The sequence below is a fragment of the Rhea americana genome, unplaced genomic scaffold (assembly GCF_003343005.1).
Source record: "Rhea americana isolate MKP2758 unplaced genomic scaffold, rheAme1 scaffold_138, whole genome shotgun sequence".
Lineage (NCBI taxonomy): Eukaryota > Metazoa > Chordata > Aves > Rheiformes > Rheidae > Rhea > Rhea americana.
In genome coordinates this window covers 1,896,491-1,913,518 of record NW_028185461.1, presented here as the reverse complement: position 1 = coordinate 1,913,518, position 17,028 = coordinate 1,896,491, and the positions used below count along the sequence as shown (strand labels likewise).

At 45.8% G+C, this 17,028-nt stretch overlaps 1 protein-coding gene across 1 annotated transcript in view; it reads left to right on the top strand.

The window, feature by feature from the left end:
- Positions 1 to 6: 6 nt before the first annotated feature.
- The window catches only part of METRNL (meteorin like, glial cell differentiation regulator), a 23,862-nt gene continuing 6,840 nt past the window's right edge, over positions 7 to 17,028 (top strand). Inside the window, exons 1-2 of the mRNA XM_085298314.1 lie at positions 7 to 81; positions 5,590 to 5,978. Of these exons, the coding sequence (XP_085154440.1) occupies positions 5,666 to 5,978 (313 nt within the window). The 5' untranslated portion in view covers positions 7 to 81; positions 5,590 to 5,665. The remainder of the gene's footprint in view (positions 82 to 5,589; positions 5,979 to 17,028) is intronic.

The following is a 17,028-nucleotide window of genomic DNA, read 5'->3' as shown; positions in this document are numbered from 1 at the left end:
GCTGCTGCTGGGGCTGCGGCTGCTGCTGGGCGGCGGCGCCGCGGCGCAGTACTCCAGCGACCTGTGCAACTGGAAGGGGAGGTAAGGCGAGAGGAGCCCGCGGAGCGCCGCGGTGCGGTGCGGTGCGGTGCGCGCCCGGGGCGGCCCCGCGCCGCAGCCGCTCGGCTCGGCTCGGGGGGCCGCGGAGCCGGAGCTGGAGCCAGAGGAGGAGGCGGAGGGCGGTGCCGTGTCGGCCGGCGCGCTGCGAAGTTTCTGCCCGCGACCATCTTCCCCGCGGCCCCGCTGCACCTGCGGGCCCGCTGCCCCCTGCGCAGCCCCTTCGGCGCCTCTCCCCCCACCCCCTGGCCTTTCGCGACCGCTTGTGCTGCAGCGATACCGCCCTCCGCTATCACCCCCCTTCTTCCTCCTCCTCCTCCTCTCGGGGCCGGGGAAGCTGCTGCCTGCGAGCAGGGTCTGGCCCAGCGCCTTCGCTCCCGCTTTATTCCCTCCCAGGTCTCAAGAGTTTTATCGCCCCAGCTATCTCTCCTTTAATTGCTCGCAGTAAGCTTAGCGTGCGCGTTTGGGTCTGTGGCCGCTTGCAGCGCTCGTGGTTGGACGAAGCTGCTCTGCGAACAAGCAAGCGTGACTGCATCAGGCTTTCTGCTGGCTTAAAAATAATTACTTCCAGAGTCAACGTTTTTTGACGCCATTCCGGTCAAATCTGATTTTCTTTAACGTAGAAGTTGGGCTAACTTGGAACAGCAGGATATTTTAGAGTAGGGAAAACTCAAAGCGGAGAAACAGCTGGATTGACTTTCAGCATAATAATTTCCTATCTGTGACAGCCTGAAACACAGATGCTTGGAGTTTACTTTTTTCTGAACTTTTTCTGACTCTTGACGATTCCTGCGTGGTTAATCCCCGGGCCTCTGCTCGGAGGTGAGTCCGTTTCATACGGACCAAGCCCATTAGCTCTGAGGCAACCCCCCCCCCCCATGAAAGCTGCACCTTGGACTGGTACCTGSCATGCCATCCCCAAGCATTGCATCTACTCGAGCCTTACTACATGGTCTTGTGGGTTTCTTTTTTTGTTTTTGGTTAAAAGAAAACAAAGCTGTCAAAGTGCTGTAATATTGTCTGGTCGGGTTCTTAGTTGGTGTCCTGTTTTCTCAGAGTAAGCAGTGACCTTCTTGTCACCTGAGCAGGGCTGGCACAAGCAATGCCTTGAGTACTGACCAAAGGGACGATTTTTGACCAAAAAAAAAAAAAAAAAAAGTGAAATAATCACTTCCTGTAACTGAGTTTGGGGCGAACCGGTGACGCAAGCCTGGACTCAGCTGCCTGCCGCTGCTCTGCTGAGCCTGAGCAGGGCTGACAGTGGCAGCTCGGGGTGATGCTGGCAGAGGTGCAGGAGAGGAAGAGCTGCCTTGTGCCGGGCGCTGCTCTGCCTGGGTGGTTTCGCTTGGGTGATGTGGTTCGTTCTGGAGCTCAAGTGGACGTGAGTTTTGGGAGAGGATAAAGCAAAGCAGGCTGACTTTGSCCTTAAGAGGAAGAAGAAAAAAGGTACTTCTATGTACCAACAAAATACCATCTAATTGAATATTCAAGTGTGGATATTAGTGGCTACATGGTACAAAAGGTATTTTGATGTGAAATATAATGTTTTGAAGTCATGTAGTACTTTTTATCCTAACTGCTCGAAAATCCAGTGAAATTAGATGCCAAAATTTAAGTCTTTTTCCCCCCACAAATAAGTTCTAAGTTGCCACGTGCAGGCAGATTTGAGAGTCTAGTGAGCTCCCATAGTAGGCCTGAAGGTGCTTTCTCACCTTTGTATACATGTCTATATTAAATGCAATGAACACAGTAAAATATTCTGGGTATCAACTTTTTTTTCTCTCTCCCCATTAGCTTGTGCAGAAATGCCCARCTCCCATCCCTTACTGGTATGAAGAACTTCACTAGAATTCCTATGAGTATCACTCGCCCTTTCTGGGGAAGCTGATGCAATGCCCAGCTTGACACCTGCAGCTGGAGCACACTCACTAGGCTAGAGCAGCACCTCAATAAATAGCTTGAGAGAGAACTTCCAGAAAARCATGTACAGAAGAAAGCAGAAACCTCACTGTGGTATATGTCTGGTTATTACYCTTGCTGTAACTTCAGGTTTTTGTATTGCAGTGACCTCTCAATGCTTTGAGCAGAAGGTCTTCTGCAAGATGCTGACAATGTTGGTCTTGCCTTTTTGGTACAGGCTGTAGGAGTGAGAACCCATGGCTTCTCCTCTGGATCTGCCATAGGCTGACTGTGATCTTGCATGGATCATGGTGTCCCTCTGCTTGCCCAACTATAATTTGGAGAAAGTGCTCCTTTCCTTCTCTGTTTTCTTCCTGTCTCCTAAGAAGTTGCTGTGAGAGTAGCAGAGGGCAATTCAGCTCTGTTGTGGCTGATCACATCCACTGTTCTTGCCCTCTGCAGCAGTCCAGGGAGGTGTTGGTTGCTCTCTAGATAGTCATCCTTAATTAGATACCCCAGATTAGGAGCTGAAGTTCCCATGTTCATTGAGGGGACCTGAGGAGAGAAAGGTGCTTCTAGGGCTTTTCAGAGCATTTGGAATAATAGCTCGGGTAGATAAGAGGACCATTGCTCCCTACACCCACTGCGTCATCTTTTTCCTTTTTGAATAGCACTTGTTGCATATTGCAGCGTAGCAGCTTCCTTCACAAGTATAGCAGTAGTTTTTCCAAGTAGTTTTACCAATCGATTGCTTCTGAAACTGGAAACGGAGAACAGTGAGAGCCCGGTGTGGTGATTCAGGATGTTCTCAGAGACTGGAATGAGGAAGTTGTACTTGTTTGAGATATAAGTCCCAATAAACAGCACAGATTTGAGGGCTGGAAAGATGGCTCATCCATCAATGTAACCATAAAAAAGGCTGCTCTGTCTCTTTGTSATATGTATATGTATATATATAAAAAACTCAAATGATATTGCAAAAAAGAAAAAAACGAGCTTTGACCTTCCTTATTATGTAGACATGGTGTGTGTTCTGACGAGCTAGCGAGAATTAATYGTCATTAAACAACCTTTCGTTGTGGTGACAGATTTCATTTTGACAGAAAGTGAAGTGACAGGTTCTGCTGGATGATGGTGGTTGTTCTTAAGCAACGCTAGGCTGTATTTTGAAATCTGCTTAACTTTTTGAGTCATCCTTCATTATAAGGCTTAATGCGCCCAGGTACTTGTGTTCGATGTGTCTGTCTAATGGCATTGCTCCTTGCCTGTGGGATTTAACTGGCTGTCAGAAGATAGTATCAGAGTCCGCCCTGTGTTTTCTTTCTTTTATTTTTGTTTTAGCAATGTGAATGTTTGAAAAAAATGAATGCTAAGGCTTTTCCTCTAGCCCATGCTGCTCGGTTGGATGCCCTGAGTAGGACCAAGCGATGGGCATGGGTTGGTTTTTGCCCCGATTGCAGAGGAATAAGCTTTACGCACTTCAATATTAACTGACTCGCAGCTTGCAAGTAAACAGATGTCTGCTCCGTTTTCTGGTGAGTGGCATCGTGCGCGCGCTGCAGTGAAAGCTGATTTTGTGAAGCAGATGTAGATTTACAGTCAACTTGAAATATCCCGCTGAAAGTTAAGTTTCCTGAACGTGTCAAGTACTACTGAATTTGAGGCCAAGAGACTAGAGGTCAAAAACTTGTCCCTCTTTTCTCTGCATCTGTGTTCTTGATGTGGCTTTCAAGATTATTCAAAAGCATATGTTTGCAGGCACTATTATTATTAAATATGACTTTTTTCTTTTTTCCTGAGCTTCCTTGTGTAACCTCCATCAAGTGGGTCACACTGACACTCACAATAATGAGTCACATCAGCAGTAAATGCAAACCATATGTTGGTTTGGGTTTTCTTTTTCTTCTCTTGCACATGACTTCTTGTTACTTTCTAAATGCTGACTTGGATTTAAAACCTGTTCAGCACCTGAATATATCTTTGAGGTGGGGAATTGTGTGTTTGGAGGTTTCTGCTGAGAAACCAGAGCTTGATGTCATTACTTGCACTGCACTAAAATATGTTCTGTCTTTGCCACAGATTTCCTGTGTAACCTTAGACAAGTCACTTAATCCATTTTAGATTTTTTTTCCCTGTCTTGCTTCCTCTGTGCCTAAATGGGAATGCTGTGAAGCATGTCTGAAGTGCTGCAGAGCAGACCTGTAAGCTGGGTGAGAGGGTGTCAGGTTGGGTGGTGCTCTACAGGTGTAGAATAAAAGATGCTCACAGTTTGAAACAGAGGACACCGAGCCTGGAGGAGGAGGAGGAGGAGGAGGAGAAACAAGCTTGGTGGTGAAGTGATTTGCTTTCACTCCCCTAAGAGGTTTCTGACAGAACCGAAAGATTTTGACTAATGGTCTAAATACCCGAACCAATAAGCCAGGCTTCCCACAACTCCTTCTTTTGACTTAAGTGCTTTCAGCATACAGTGTCATACTAGTGCTTTAAGTTTGTTCTGGGTAAAAGAACCCACGGGTTGGGTCCAGCATCAGGGACATGTAGCAAGTGGTGTTTAGAGTTGTCCTCAGTGTAGGCTATGGGCAAGGTAGTTGTGGGGTTTTACCAGTTGTATGGCTTAGGCATGGCAGTTYGTTCCCTGTTGATCCTGGCTTCTTGGTGTTGCTCTCCTGTCCCATCTCTGTGATCACCAGTCCTTGAAATGGCTATCAAGGTGTTATTTTTTTGCTGATGCCAACTTTTGTGGATGAGGACATGAGACCAAAGGTGACCCTGAAAGGTGGTGGCTTGTGCAGTTGCAGAAGTGCCATAGTAACTGGCCACGTGTCTGCTTTTCGCTGTGTGCCTGCTCTTAGCCCATCAGAGCTGGGGAGTGAAATTATTAGCTTGCTTTCAACCTCATATTGGGGAGAGACAGGAGAACATGGGACATCCATTCAGTGCTTCCCCACCTCTGGCTAGGGAGGGCAGTGTCTTCTCTTGCTCCCCCCAGTCTGGAGATCAGGGCTGCCCAGCTGGGCTTCCTACCCTGCCTAGCAAGAGTGTGTGGGGCTGGGAACTGTGTCCAGAGCATCCCATTTGCACCAGTCCATGGGCTGAGTTCGGCATCCCTCCCAGTTTCAGAAAYACTGGGAGTATATATAGACTTGGAAGGGGAACAAAGTACTTGGGAAAGGTGGAGTCCCATCTGCAAAGCTGGAGAAGATGCTGGTTTAAGCCACTAGGAAGGGAGTTCAAACTATACATGTCTTACTGTGTGCCAAGTCATTCACCACAGCTCAGCTGATGGGCAGCAACTGAGGCTGTAGTAATTTAATTGCTTTTGATCATGTGCTTATATCCTATTTAATTTTGAAGTTAATTACTAGTGGTTTAACTTTTTTCTTTTTGGAGACAATTTAAAATTGTCCCATAATATTAAGATTGCAGTCTTGCAAGAGAACAAGCACTTCTGACCGCTGCCAGACTCACTGGACTGATGCTCAATGTTATATTTTTTCTGTGTTTGCTAATCTGGCCTTTGAAGGTTTGAGGTTATGACAATCACTTTTAGATAGTTTGGGCATTCTTTAACTTCTCTTTTCTTTCTTCCCCCAGTGGCTTAACTCATGAGTCGCACAAGAAGGACGTTGAACAGGTCTACCTCCGCTGTTCAGAAGGATCCATCGAGTGGATGTATCCCACGGGAGCGCTTATCGTCAATCTGCGACCCAATACTTCACCTGCCTCTTACAAACATTTGACTGTTTGCATAAAGCCCTTCAAGGACTCTGCAGGAGCAAATATTTATTTGGAAAAAACTGGAGAACTGAAACTCTTGGTCCGAGATGGAGATCGCAGCCCCAATAAAGTCTATTGCTATGGCTATGATCAAGGGGGCCTGTTTGTTGAGGCTACTCCTCAGCAGGACATTAGCAGGAAGATCACAGGCTTCCAGTACGAACTGATGAACAAGGGGATAGCATCCGATTTGCACACAGTTTCTGGTGAGTTTGAGGATATTGGACATATTTTCATGTACTGTATTGGATCCATAACAGATGGCAGAGTGAGTGAGTGGGAAAGTGGTTGGGTCTGAATTTCATGTGCTTTTAAGGACATGTTTTATAAACAAGCTATTGCGGAAGAATTGATTTTTTTTTTTTTTGGATGCTGGTAACATAGGCTGAATTCCAAATGATTTGCTAAGGGCGACACTGTGAGTAGTTCTCCCCTTACAAGGGGGATCGCAGGAACTGCCTTTACCCTGCAGTGAACTCCAGCATGAACTGGGCTCCCAAGCCCTGCTGTAACAGTTTTCTAACTACTTTTTAAATCACTTTTTAAGACCCCGCTGCATGTTTTGAATAATAAACATCTAAACAAGGAGAGACTCCTTTTGTATGTTTTTTTTTCCTCCTCTGCAAGTACAGCTACTTGCTGACCTAATTATTGTTTCTTTTTCCTTTTTTTTTCTTAACAAGGAAAATGGTGTGTTCCTTCCTCAGCTCTGCTGACTGCACGTTACCGTGCTATGGCCGAACTCTTCAACACCATGACAGTGCTTTTATAGTACTGGTGTTGTCTGCTCCTGCAACTATTATAAAAAGCAAGTTTTGTAGGGAGGACTTTTAAACCAGCTAAGAGTTTGTAGGAAGGGAGAACAGATAAGCTGAAAGAGAGCTTAGAAGCCTGGAAAGTCGCATGCTAAATAGCAAGCTAAATACCTTTTGGGCACAAATGCTCTGGGTGTAATCTAATTATGCTAATCAATTAGACAGTTTGAGGAGAAGAATAACCAGCGTTTGTGGTGGTTGATGGGCAGGAATGGGCCATTTTTAGATGGGCTGTACCCAATGGATGCTTCTTGTCCTAAAGGATTGCTGGTAGCTTTTATCCCCCAAACCTGTCTTCACTATGGCCTGAGGAACAGCAGATCTAGGATAGCATGTCCCAGATGACTAGTGAGGTTTTAAAGTTTAGTTATCTTAAGAGAGAAGGCCATGGTGGCAGCCAGACTTGTCTTTTGAAATGGTATCGAGTGAAGGCAGTGTCACAGCAAGGGGGAAAGGGTCTCCATAGCACAGTAGAAATGACTTTGCCCAGAGTAAAACTGAGCCTGGGCTGAGCTGGAGAGGCAGTGTGCTGGCCATCTAGATCTTGTGGCACTGATGCTTTGAATAAGATATTGCTTTATAAGCAGTCGTACAGCTTATTAAACTGCATTGGGATTTTCGAGGCATTGCTCGCCTGCTAGCTAGCATTGGGATGCCGGCACACCGATCCAAATGAGGCATTTTTTTATTCAGATGTTGATTTGCCTCTTAGCTTAGTGAGGCCGGAGTTGGCTGAGGGCTGATGCAGTAAGCCCAATAACTGATAGGTGGCGTGTTTGCCATTTAAACCAAAAAATCTATAAACACAGCTATTTAAGTTGCCTTCTTTGCCCATGCCATGTATGCAACTTGTAACTTAGTATCCAGCGTTCTGCATTTTAAGTGGATTTCTCTGATTCTGAACAACACAAGAACTGCAGAAGAAGCTGTGTACCTGCTGCAGAGCCGTTTTTGCAGCAAGATAATTTCGGCAAAGACCCTGTGCGACATGGCAGCTAGGCAGTGAAATTCCACTGCAGAAGCCATTAAATACATTGTTTAATCAGTCGTTGGAGAACATTCCCAGATTCAGTGCTTCTTTCTTTGATCAGCTGTGAAGATGCGAGACATTGGCAGGCTAGCGATGAGCAAGTCACTTAAACTGAGCAAGAAAAGTCCTGTATTTTTTTCTTCAAAGTTGAATGTGCTTTTACCTAGAGGTAAAAATAATATGTGAGAAGTAACGCCCATGAGTGCTGTTTTTAATTTGCAAATCGATGTGGTTTCTCTTGAGCTCTGTTAATCGRTAGGGCTCACTGCTGGCGAACTGAAGATCACAGCCCAGCACAAACTGCTGTGTTTTCACTAAGTCCACTTCATTCCACATAAAATCTTGGAGATTTTTAAAAGCTGATGGGAGTTTTCTTTAGAGACTTTGCAGAAGAAACTGAGGACTGAATCTAATTATAGCCTTCCTCTTTGGTAGGCACATTAAATCACTTTTTCTGTGACTGCTGTATTTTCAGCTTTAACAGACACTAGTTGAATTTTGGTGCGGTCTTATAAAACAATGTAGCAGGTTATCATCTCCTCTGTGCTCCAAGTGTCTTGTTTGGACAGAAGCAGCTTTTTAGGAGCTCACCGGCAGACCCTTCAGAGTCAACTACTAAGGTTCTCTACTGTATTTTAAATTATTTCTGTTGCYGGTTTTTGGAACCCCCGACTCTGGGAGGGCAGAGAAAGAAGGGGGGTGAAAATGTGATGAAAATGCCATACATGCCTCTTTCCACTCCTCAGTCAAATGAGCACTTTTATTCTCCTATAAATATCTATATGTCTGGGGAAACTGCCAAATAGCTGCCTTGTGAGACTTCTAGAGAGCAATATATTTGGGGCTCTTTGTAGTTCCTGGGCCTCTGTTCTTCTGTAGTTGCTTCTAGTTTTTCTGCAAAACCTCCAAATAAATGCCCTTTATTGAGCTGTTCATTTGGACAGGAAGTTCACAATCAATTGACTGAAATCACTAGTGGCTTCTTCATTGGAGAGGAGCCTCGAGCCAGAAGCAAATGCTGACCCTAAAGGGGGTGAAAACTGGGTTTTTCTATGACTGCTGTATTTTCAGCTGTAACAGACACTAGTTGAATTTTGGTGCTGTCTTATAAAACAATGTGGTAGGTTATCATCTCCTCTGTGCTCCAAGTGTCTTGTTTGGACAGAACCTTACAGGTTCTGTAAAGTCCAAGAATACTTCTGTCCTTTGGTTGCAACTTTGGCTTATGTTTTTTTGGCTGTTGCAAACAGAAGAGTGAGCCTGATCATCTCCTACTTGCAGTTTGACAGAGCTCAGTGTGTCTGAGCGCACGTGTGAAGAGCTGAGAAAGCTGTGAGATGCTGCTGGAGCTCAGGGCAGAACTGGGCAGAGCAAGCTGGCGTGCTTCCAGGGCTTCGTTCATGCTGCAGCACGTCTGATATCAAAGGACTAAAAGTCACAAATATTGCATTGCTTTTTTTTTTTTTTTTTTTAAGACTATAGTGAAGGGGAGAAGTCTATCACGAAAGACGCAGGTGTGGGGCTCAGTGCACTCCTTTCCCTGTGCAATAACTGCTCCAGCAATCACTACCAATTTTGCTCGAGTTTCCCTAAACAGTGCGTTTGCTTCCTGGTGATAATTATTGCACTCTGCCCCTGYGTTTGCTCGCGCTCCCCAACCTGGCACCCCAGCTCTGATTAAAGAGTATCAGTCATCTGTTTAATACTTTAATGACCTGTTGTGTCCTCAGAGCCCTGACATGGCAGGGTGCATCAACAAATCAGCAATGCTTGGTGGGGTGCCTGTGGTTTAATTAGAAAACCTCAAGTTTTATTAGTTTACAGTCATTCTTTCCCACTTAATCAGAGTCTAGCAAATGATTCAGGGGAAAACATGCACAGGTTCTGAATAGGCCTTTCCCCCTTCTCCGGAAGGTGGACTGACACAGCGCGCGCTTATGATTTTCCAATTTGGGGAGGGGGTTAACCTTTTCTTGGTGCCAAGTCAGCATTACTCACCCCTTTTTTAAGGTTTCCCAAGTGGTAGTAAGTACATGTTGTGCCCTGATGTTTYAACCCAGATTAACATTTGGCGCCGAGTGGTTTTGAGAGCAAAATGTATTGTTTTGCTGGCTACTATGCTCCCACCATTTGGGGGAAAATTGTACTTCTCAGTAGTGGGAAACAGGTGTCTAATGAGAGAGGTAATTCTAAATCTATCTCGTTTTGCTGAGGTCTGTGTTGCCCTGCTAGAGGGGCCTTCTACCACCTTGCACAGTGTCATGGTGAGTGAAATGAGGCCCATGCTGCCCAGCGCCACGTGTCAGGACCAACAGATTTGGGTGCAGTTGGTGGCGGCTGCAGGTTCCTGATGCTCCAGTGGAGCTGGRTGCATGCTGCTGCGTGTTGCAGTTTCTTAAACTGGGAACAGCAGCAAAGACAAGAGGGCTACCGCAGTTGTCTCCGTTTTATGCAAGCTAGCTGACTGCAGTAAGGGTCACCTTGGAAATGCAGGCATCTTGATGGGTTCGGTCTCCTCTGCTTGCCCAAAGCAATGGGGGATTGAAAGTGCTTTTGATTTTAGATTAGGGTTTGGATTCAGCCCCTGTATATTTCCCATCTATGCTGATTGTCCATTAACTTCAGTTCATGTTTTTGGTAAGGCTCTGAAGCCTTGGTGTTTGCCCAACTGAAGAACTGAGGCACTGTGACATTTTGGCCAAAGGCCATTTGAGAAGCAGCAGAACTTGTTTAGGTTGATGAATTCTGTTGATGTTAATCTTTTCTGCTTGTGCTGGAATAAAATACCTTGGATCTCATACTGGCAAATCAGCAGAGGTTTTGGCAAGAGGTTTGTTTGGCCATATAGCTCCTAAAAGTTTTCCACATGCGATGACCCACGTGAGCTGGGGAACCTGCTGCTATAGCTCTTCCAGTCCTGGCAGCGGAGTGGGGAGCGGGTGGGTCGGCTCTCACAAGCTCGTATTAAATTGCCGTGAAAAGTATGAARGTCTGTTGAGAGTGGTTTGTTTGTCCAGAACTTCAACTTCTGCTAAACTACTCTGAAACAGAAATCTGTAAGTCTGACCTCAGTTTTTGGAAAGGAAGGTAAATCCTGCACCCCACTCCCTAAAAAACACTTTATTTTGCTACCTAACGTCTGTGTTTAAGGAATGTGGAATCCCAGCGGTGGATCTAGCTTTGTGTGAACTCTACAGTTTGCCTCTCCCATTGTATGCTCATGTGGATGTCTATAAGGTGGGTGTGAGAGCTCAGGAGCTAAATTCAAAGCACTTTCCTTGTCCACCTGCTCTTGCTCGGTAAAGAAGTCAAATTTTAACAAAAATGTCCCTTTATCTTGATGGAATCTAATCACTTAGTGCAGGTTCTAGTAACTGTTTTCTAAGTTTTCCTTATTAATGCTGGGTACCTGGCTGAGCCTATTTATAGATAGGAGGTACAGCGCTCAAGTGGCATTCTGAAAAATAAAGCAAAACTGGAAAAATCCAGTTAACTAATTAAAAACAGTATCCAGCTATTTCCTTTATGCTGTTAATTCACTGGCCTGAGAAAGCTCAGACTGGAAATTCAGATTGGAAAGAAAGCCCCTAAGTATGTGGGCTGTGCCRGTGTTTCTGCCCCCAAATGGCTTTCTGAAGCACCTCTTCTAACTTCCTTTATGGGSTTTGGGTTTGGCAGAGGCGGGGCAGCAATCACTCTTATCTCTGTTTGATATTGTCCCTGAATGGGGTGTCACCCCAGCCCCTTTGCTCTTAGTGTTATGCTTCCCTTTGGTTGCTCCCAGAAGTCCAGCTTGGCTTTGTTTTGCTCAGGAGTTGGATGTGCTGCTAATCTTTGTAGTCCAAAGCAGCAGATGTGGTGGGGTATTTATTTGCTCTTCTTGCTGAAGCAACCTTGCTTTTCCTAGGGAGCAGGAAATCATGGCTGGCACACCTCCTATCTGCCAAGGTATTTGCAATATGGAAATTGTGGTTGGGTCCCCTGTGAGCTTATCACCAGTGTCAGCACAAGAGGTGATGGAAAGAGGCTCTTGAAACACTTAAACTGAAAGTCTCTGAGACCTTTATGTTTAGGCCAGGTTCTGCTTGAGTCATTGCAACCATCTGAGATCTTCGTAGTTGCAGAGTTTGGGAGGGGGGAGCACCTTTGCATGTTTTGTGCAAACTCTGCACTTTTAATGGTTGTCCAGGATATGTATTCTCTCCACGATACGAGGAAAATGATTTTGTTGATATCCCTTTCCAGTTTTCCGCACTGGATAAAACTCTCGTGCCTCTTGAGATTAAATTATGTTATGAGGGAGAGAGGGAAAAAAATCTGAGTGTGGTCTGTTTTGATTTGCACAGAAAGGCAGAATTTATGTAGCACTGTTCCAACCAATTGTGAAATGCTTAACGAGCCGCAAAGCAACACATGGGATCTATTCYTCAAGGGGGAGTTAATGCTGTCTGGGAGGCATGTAAGGTAGGCTTTCCGGTGCAGCTAAAAGGTTTGCTGTTGATTTTTCTGCCTTTTTTTTTTTTCCTTAAAGGTCAACAGCAAGGTTTAAACCAACTTGCCAGAAAACAGCTTTTAATGCAGTTGCTCAAAATACACCACCTGCAATTACTGGCCTTATGAGGGACCATTCTGACACTAGTGCTCTAGGGTACCTTATTTTCTGAAAGTTTTTTGTTTGCTCATCCTCTCTGCAGGAAGAGTTTTCTTAGCATCACTTTCTTCTCTTTTTCCTGATATGTAAAAATGCTATAAAACTACATACAAATGAATAAACAGCCCTAACCCTATATGTGTTTAAAAAAACACATTTTAAGCAGCTGGTTTTTGAGGGATATCATTGAACTGGGTGTCATGGGTCAGCATATAATTGATGGAGCTGGCTACTGTAGTAGGCTRTGGAGTGGGATTCATTTTGAGGCTCTAGGAACCATTTCTTGTTATTCCTGTGCCCRAAGTGGACCCAGATTTGCAGCAAATGATTGAATGTGGGGTAGGGGGGAGAGATTTTGAAAACAGAGCTTTTGGGGTTTCTGCCTGGGTTGAAATGATTTCACTGTGCACTTTGCATGCACTGGTTACACACGTGCCCTTCATACATGTTCTTAAATTGAGTGGGGGTGACGTTTTCAGGAATAGGAGGCTCAGTTGAGTCAAAAATGTTGAACGGAGAAGCCATCTGCTAAAAAGAATGAAATGGAGCAGGATGCACTAGATAAATCTCTCTTTTCTCCCCCCAGAATGTGTTGGATGGCTGTCCCTCTCGCCCTGGTGGTCCTCTGCTGCCGCGGGGCCGATAGTCCGGTTTTGCAGAGAGCGGACGAGGTGACAATGGAGCCATAAGGATAAATACACAGCTGCAGCGGAGAGGGTGTAAGAAAATAGCTTATTTTTGCTAGACTGGCCACGAAAGCTGTTAGCTTATTTCTCAACTCAGTGGGCAGTCGAAGGCTGTAAGCAGTCAGGTGTATTGTCCCGGCAGCTGGGTTCTGCTTTGCGCTGACCTTTTTGTAGAGCGGAAGATGGTCCCACCAGCAGATCTGCGATCCAGCTGAGTTACTTGGCAGGCTTTAGTAATGCTCTGTGCTTACACGGCAAAACTGTTCAGTTTGCTCATTCCTGAGCCTAGAATTAAAGAAGGGGCTGGGGGGGGGGAGGCGGGGGAATGGCATTCCTCCTCTTGCCCCCTTTCTCCCCCCCCCCTTCCAAGGGGGATAAGAAACCTACTGAAGTGTGGGCCAGAGCTGTCCTGTGTTAGGCCTTGATGTGCAGCAAATCTCTCTAGCCTTAATCTGTTATTGAAGCCAGAAGAGGCGTGCTGTAATGTTGCACAGGTGCTTGGGAGGGCACGCTGGACTTGAGGCTGCTGTTCAGTGATCCGTTACATCTGATGTTGGGATGCTTAATACTGGGTCAAAAAAGGCTGCACGCAGCTCTGATCCAATCAGTTGCTGATTCAAAGTTGTTCAAGGATTTGTTCTGCTTTGTTTTGTGGTTTCTCTGACTTGGGCTTTTTTGGGGTATCTTCCTGCYCCGCGTTGACTCCTCTGCAACTGGCATCAACTCTGCAGTGACGGGCAGAAATACAGTTGTCTTTGCCCTTTCTGGAGCGAAGCTGTGCTGCCAGGAAACTCRGTAACGGTCATTAATGCAGGGATACACACGTGGTTTGCCATTGCCTTAACACCTCCAGCGTCGCTTCTGTTTGTACAGCATGAACCTCTGTTCTTGGTAGCTTTACACTGGTGAGAAGGTTAAGGCGAAAAAAAATGCATCAAATAGCTCACTGGGTTAGATTTAGCCTTTCCACAAGCCTCTTCAAGAGGTGGTTGATCGTATAAAAATGGTTTAAATAAATGAAGACTGCCCTTGTTCCTTCAGAGGTCTTCCACATCCCCAGAGTAATGTGATTTCTAGAGGCAGAAATGAGAAGGGCCTGTGTGGATGCACGTGCAAATGCGCTGCTTTTGGTTTGTTTTGTTTAAGACTCGCTTAATCTCTGATCTTTCACTACTCTGCTCTTGAGGGTTTAACTTTAACCTGCCACTAGTTACTTAATTCTAGCGCGCCAGCTCCGTCGTGGGCCGTGCGGATGGGCTGAGGAGGTGGCAGTGAGGAGGGAGGAAGGGTCTCCGCACGGTGTCTTGCCAGCCTGGCCGTCGGGACCAGCTCCAGCCCTGTGCCGTGGTGGCAGCAGGTGCACAGGGAAGTGCTGGGGCTGGAGCCGGCCGGACTGCACGACTTCCCCAGCACGCAGGGGTCCAACCCAGCTCCTTTTCCATTTTCTGCCCTGCTGACATTGCATACCAGCTCAGCTGAGCGCTGTATTAGCTGCGTAGCAAAACCTTCTGTATTACTTTATCACCCTCCATGGTGTCTTCCTTACGACAAGAAAGAAATCTTTTCCGAGTGAATTTTAGCCGGGGATGAGGCAAGCAATAAATGCCCCCTGTCTGGCGTCGGCTTGAGCGTGTTAATCTTGTGCAGAGGCAACAGTAAGTTGGAGGAAGGAGAGAGGTGTCCTGTGTGGGATAAACATTTTTTTTTTTTTATTGGTGTATGGGAATATGTGCTTGCAGAGAGGCTCTTTTTGCTTGCTAAGCTCTCCCTTTTCTGGCGCAATCCATGCAGAAGGAGCTTAGCTGAGAGTCTGGCCTGCTCAGTAGGCCTTTTGGGCATGATCCGTGGCAGGCTTGCTGCAAGGGAGCATTTTTGCAGGAGCAGCGTTTTACCGGCTAAACGCAGCAGCTCTGATGGTGGTTGGCACGGGTCTCCTCACCCTTACGTTGCTGCCCACCTCAGCAAGGCCTGCGCTGTGGTTTGCCGTGGGAGCCCGCAGCCTGCTGCCGCTCTCCAAGCGCAGCCCAGAAGAGAGGGGCAGAGCGCCCGCGACTGGCCGAGCCTGTGGGAGGCACGGAAGGGAAGGGAGAAGGTGTTTGAAAAGGGACCTTATTTTTTCCTAACAGAGCAAGAAGCGTTCCTGAGCATGGCTGACTAACAGGTGGCTCAAAGATAAGATGCTTTTCAGGATTTTTCCTGGCTTGGCACAAATTCTGCATGGGCCTGGAGGTGTGCTATCGTACTGTCTAATGCCACTTGAATAAAAGCTCCTCTGCTTTTTCCTTTTAAACAAATGGCTGTTTGTGTTGCTAGCTGACCTTCCAGCTCGTTTGTTAGAATGGGGGCTGCGTCTTGGAACAGCAAAAAGGCATCGACTCTACAACCCCAGCAGATCCTTACGGGCTCCAGAGCTGCTCAGCCAAGTTTCATTTTGAAAGCTGTTGCAAATGGAGCTTGCCTAGTACCGAATCTTTTCCTCAAACTGTTTACATAAACAGTCGTCTTTGGTACTTAGGACTTTAATACTGTCTTGGAAGAAGTTTCTGTGAAAAGATAAATTTCTGGTTTATGGTCTCTTGTTTTAATGTTTCTCAGAATGCAAAGGTCATCACATCTCTAATGGTGAGGCTTACAGCATATATTTTTTTATTCTTTCTGTTGCAGGAAGGAAGTGGTATTAACTCTATTCTCTTGGCACAGTCCATGCCACAGCATATGAAAGTCTGCATTTCATTAAACTTATTTGCAGGTTTATATTGTTATTGGCTGGATAGTCTGTATTTTCCAAATCACTTTTGAAAATTTGTATATGTGCAAGTTGAAGTGAACGTTAAAAATGAGTTAAGGCAAAGAACTGGAAGTGATGCTTCCTTTTCGATATATATCGGATCACTAGTATCCTTGTGTCAAGTAAATAGGCAGGGAGAGTCTCCGCTGCAGCATCCTGATTTTGGTACCACTGTTGAATCACTATCTTGTCCTGTACCAAATATTGGGTGTCTTTTGGCTATAGGAGGAGGGAGTCTTGAGTTTTGTATCCTTGTTTGCGATCAGATTGTTCGCAGCTGCCTGTTTTCAACCAGTGCAGGGGCTCGGGTTAACTTTCTAGCAAAGATGAGGATGGATTCTTCTGCCTTAAGAAGAGCGCTAAACTATGTCAGTATGTTATTCCCAGCATTAATCTCAGATTGGTCTAAGACGCATGCTCCCTCTGAAGCCATGTCTGAGGGTTATTGAGCCAAGGGCTTAGGAACAGCACTAGCTGCACCGCTGGGTTTGCTTTCTGACTTGGCGTTTTCCTACTGACATGCTAGGAAAACTGCAGTGTTTGCAGAAAGCCATGTAATCCTATCCCATCCAAAGACAGGAAAACCTTGTAAAACAAAAGAGCGATGAGAGAGCTCCTCTGTGTGTTGTGACTAGGTGTCATTAACTTCCACCCCAGCTGTGGAGATGCTCTGTTTCATCTGGCCATGTTTTCCCCATTTGCGTGGCTGCAGGTATTATGTTAAACACAGGTGTTCTGCATGCAGCTTCGTTGACATAAGCTCACAGCTAATATATTCATTTTAAACTTGAGATGCATTGGCATGCAGATGCCTTGATGTAGTTTTAGGTGGTGTTTCAATGGGGGGTGGGGGGCGGGGGGCTGTGCATTTCATTGTGGGGGCTGTGCATGTTTTAAGGCTGATTTTTTTTGGCTTCCTCAGGAAGAGCTCTGAAGAAGTGAGAGGAGTTGAAAGTGTATCTAGAATAGGGATGAATAGCTAAAGCCTAGTAAACCAGAATGGTTGTCAAGTTCTTGCTCACCCTCATGGCAAAGTAGCAGGTTTTTGTTTAGGTTATGAGCTGTAAAAGGTTAGTTTCATGGCAGAAGTGTCACCTCCTTTAAAAAGGAGGCCTGGGCAAACTCAATGTGAAACAATAACAAGAGTTTATTCCACTACTTAATTAGTGAAAGCAAGATAAGGGCAAGTTTTTTTTTTTTTTCTTGCTCATATAATTGTCCGTAAATCCATGTCCTCATGTCCCCTAGCTAGATCATGATTCAGTAACCAGTAATCAATTGAGTTT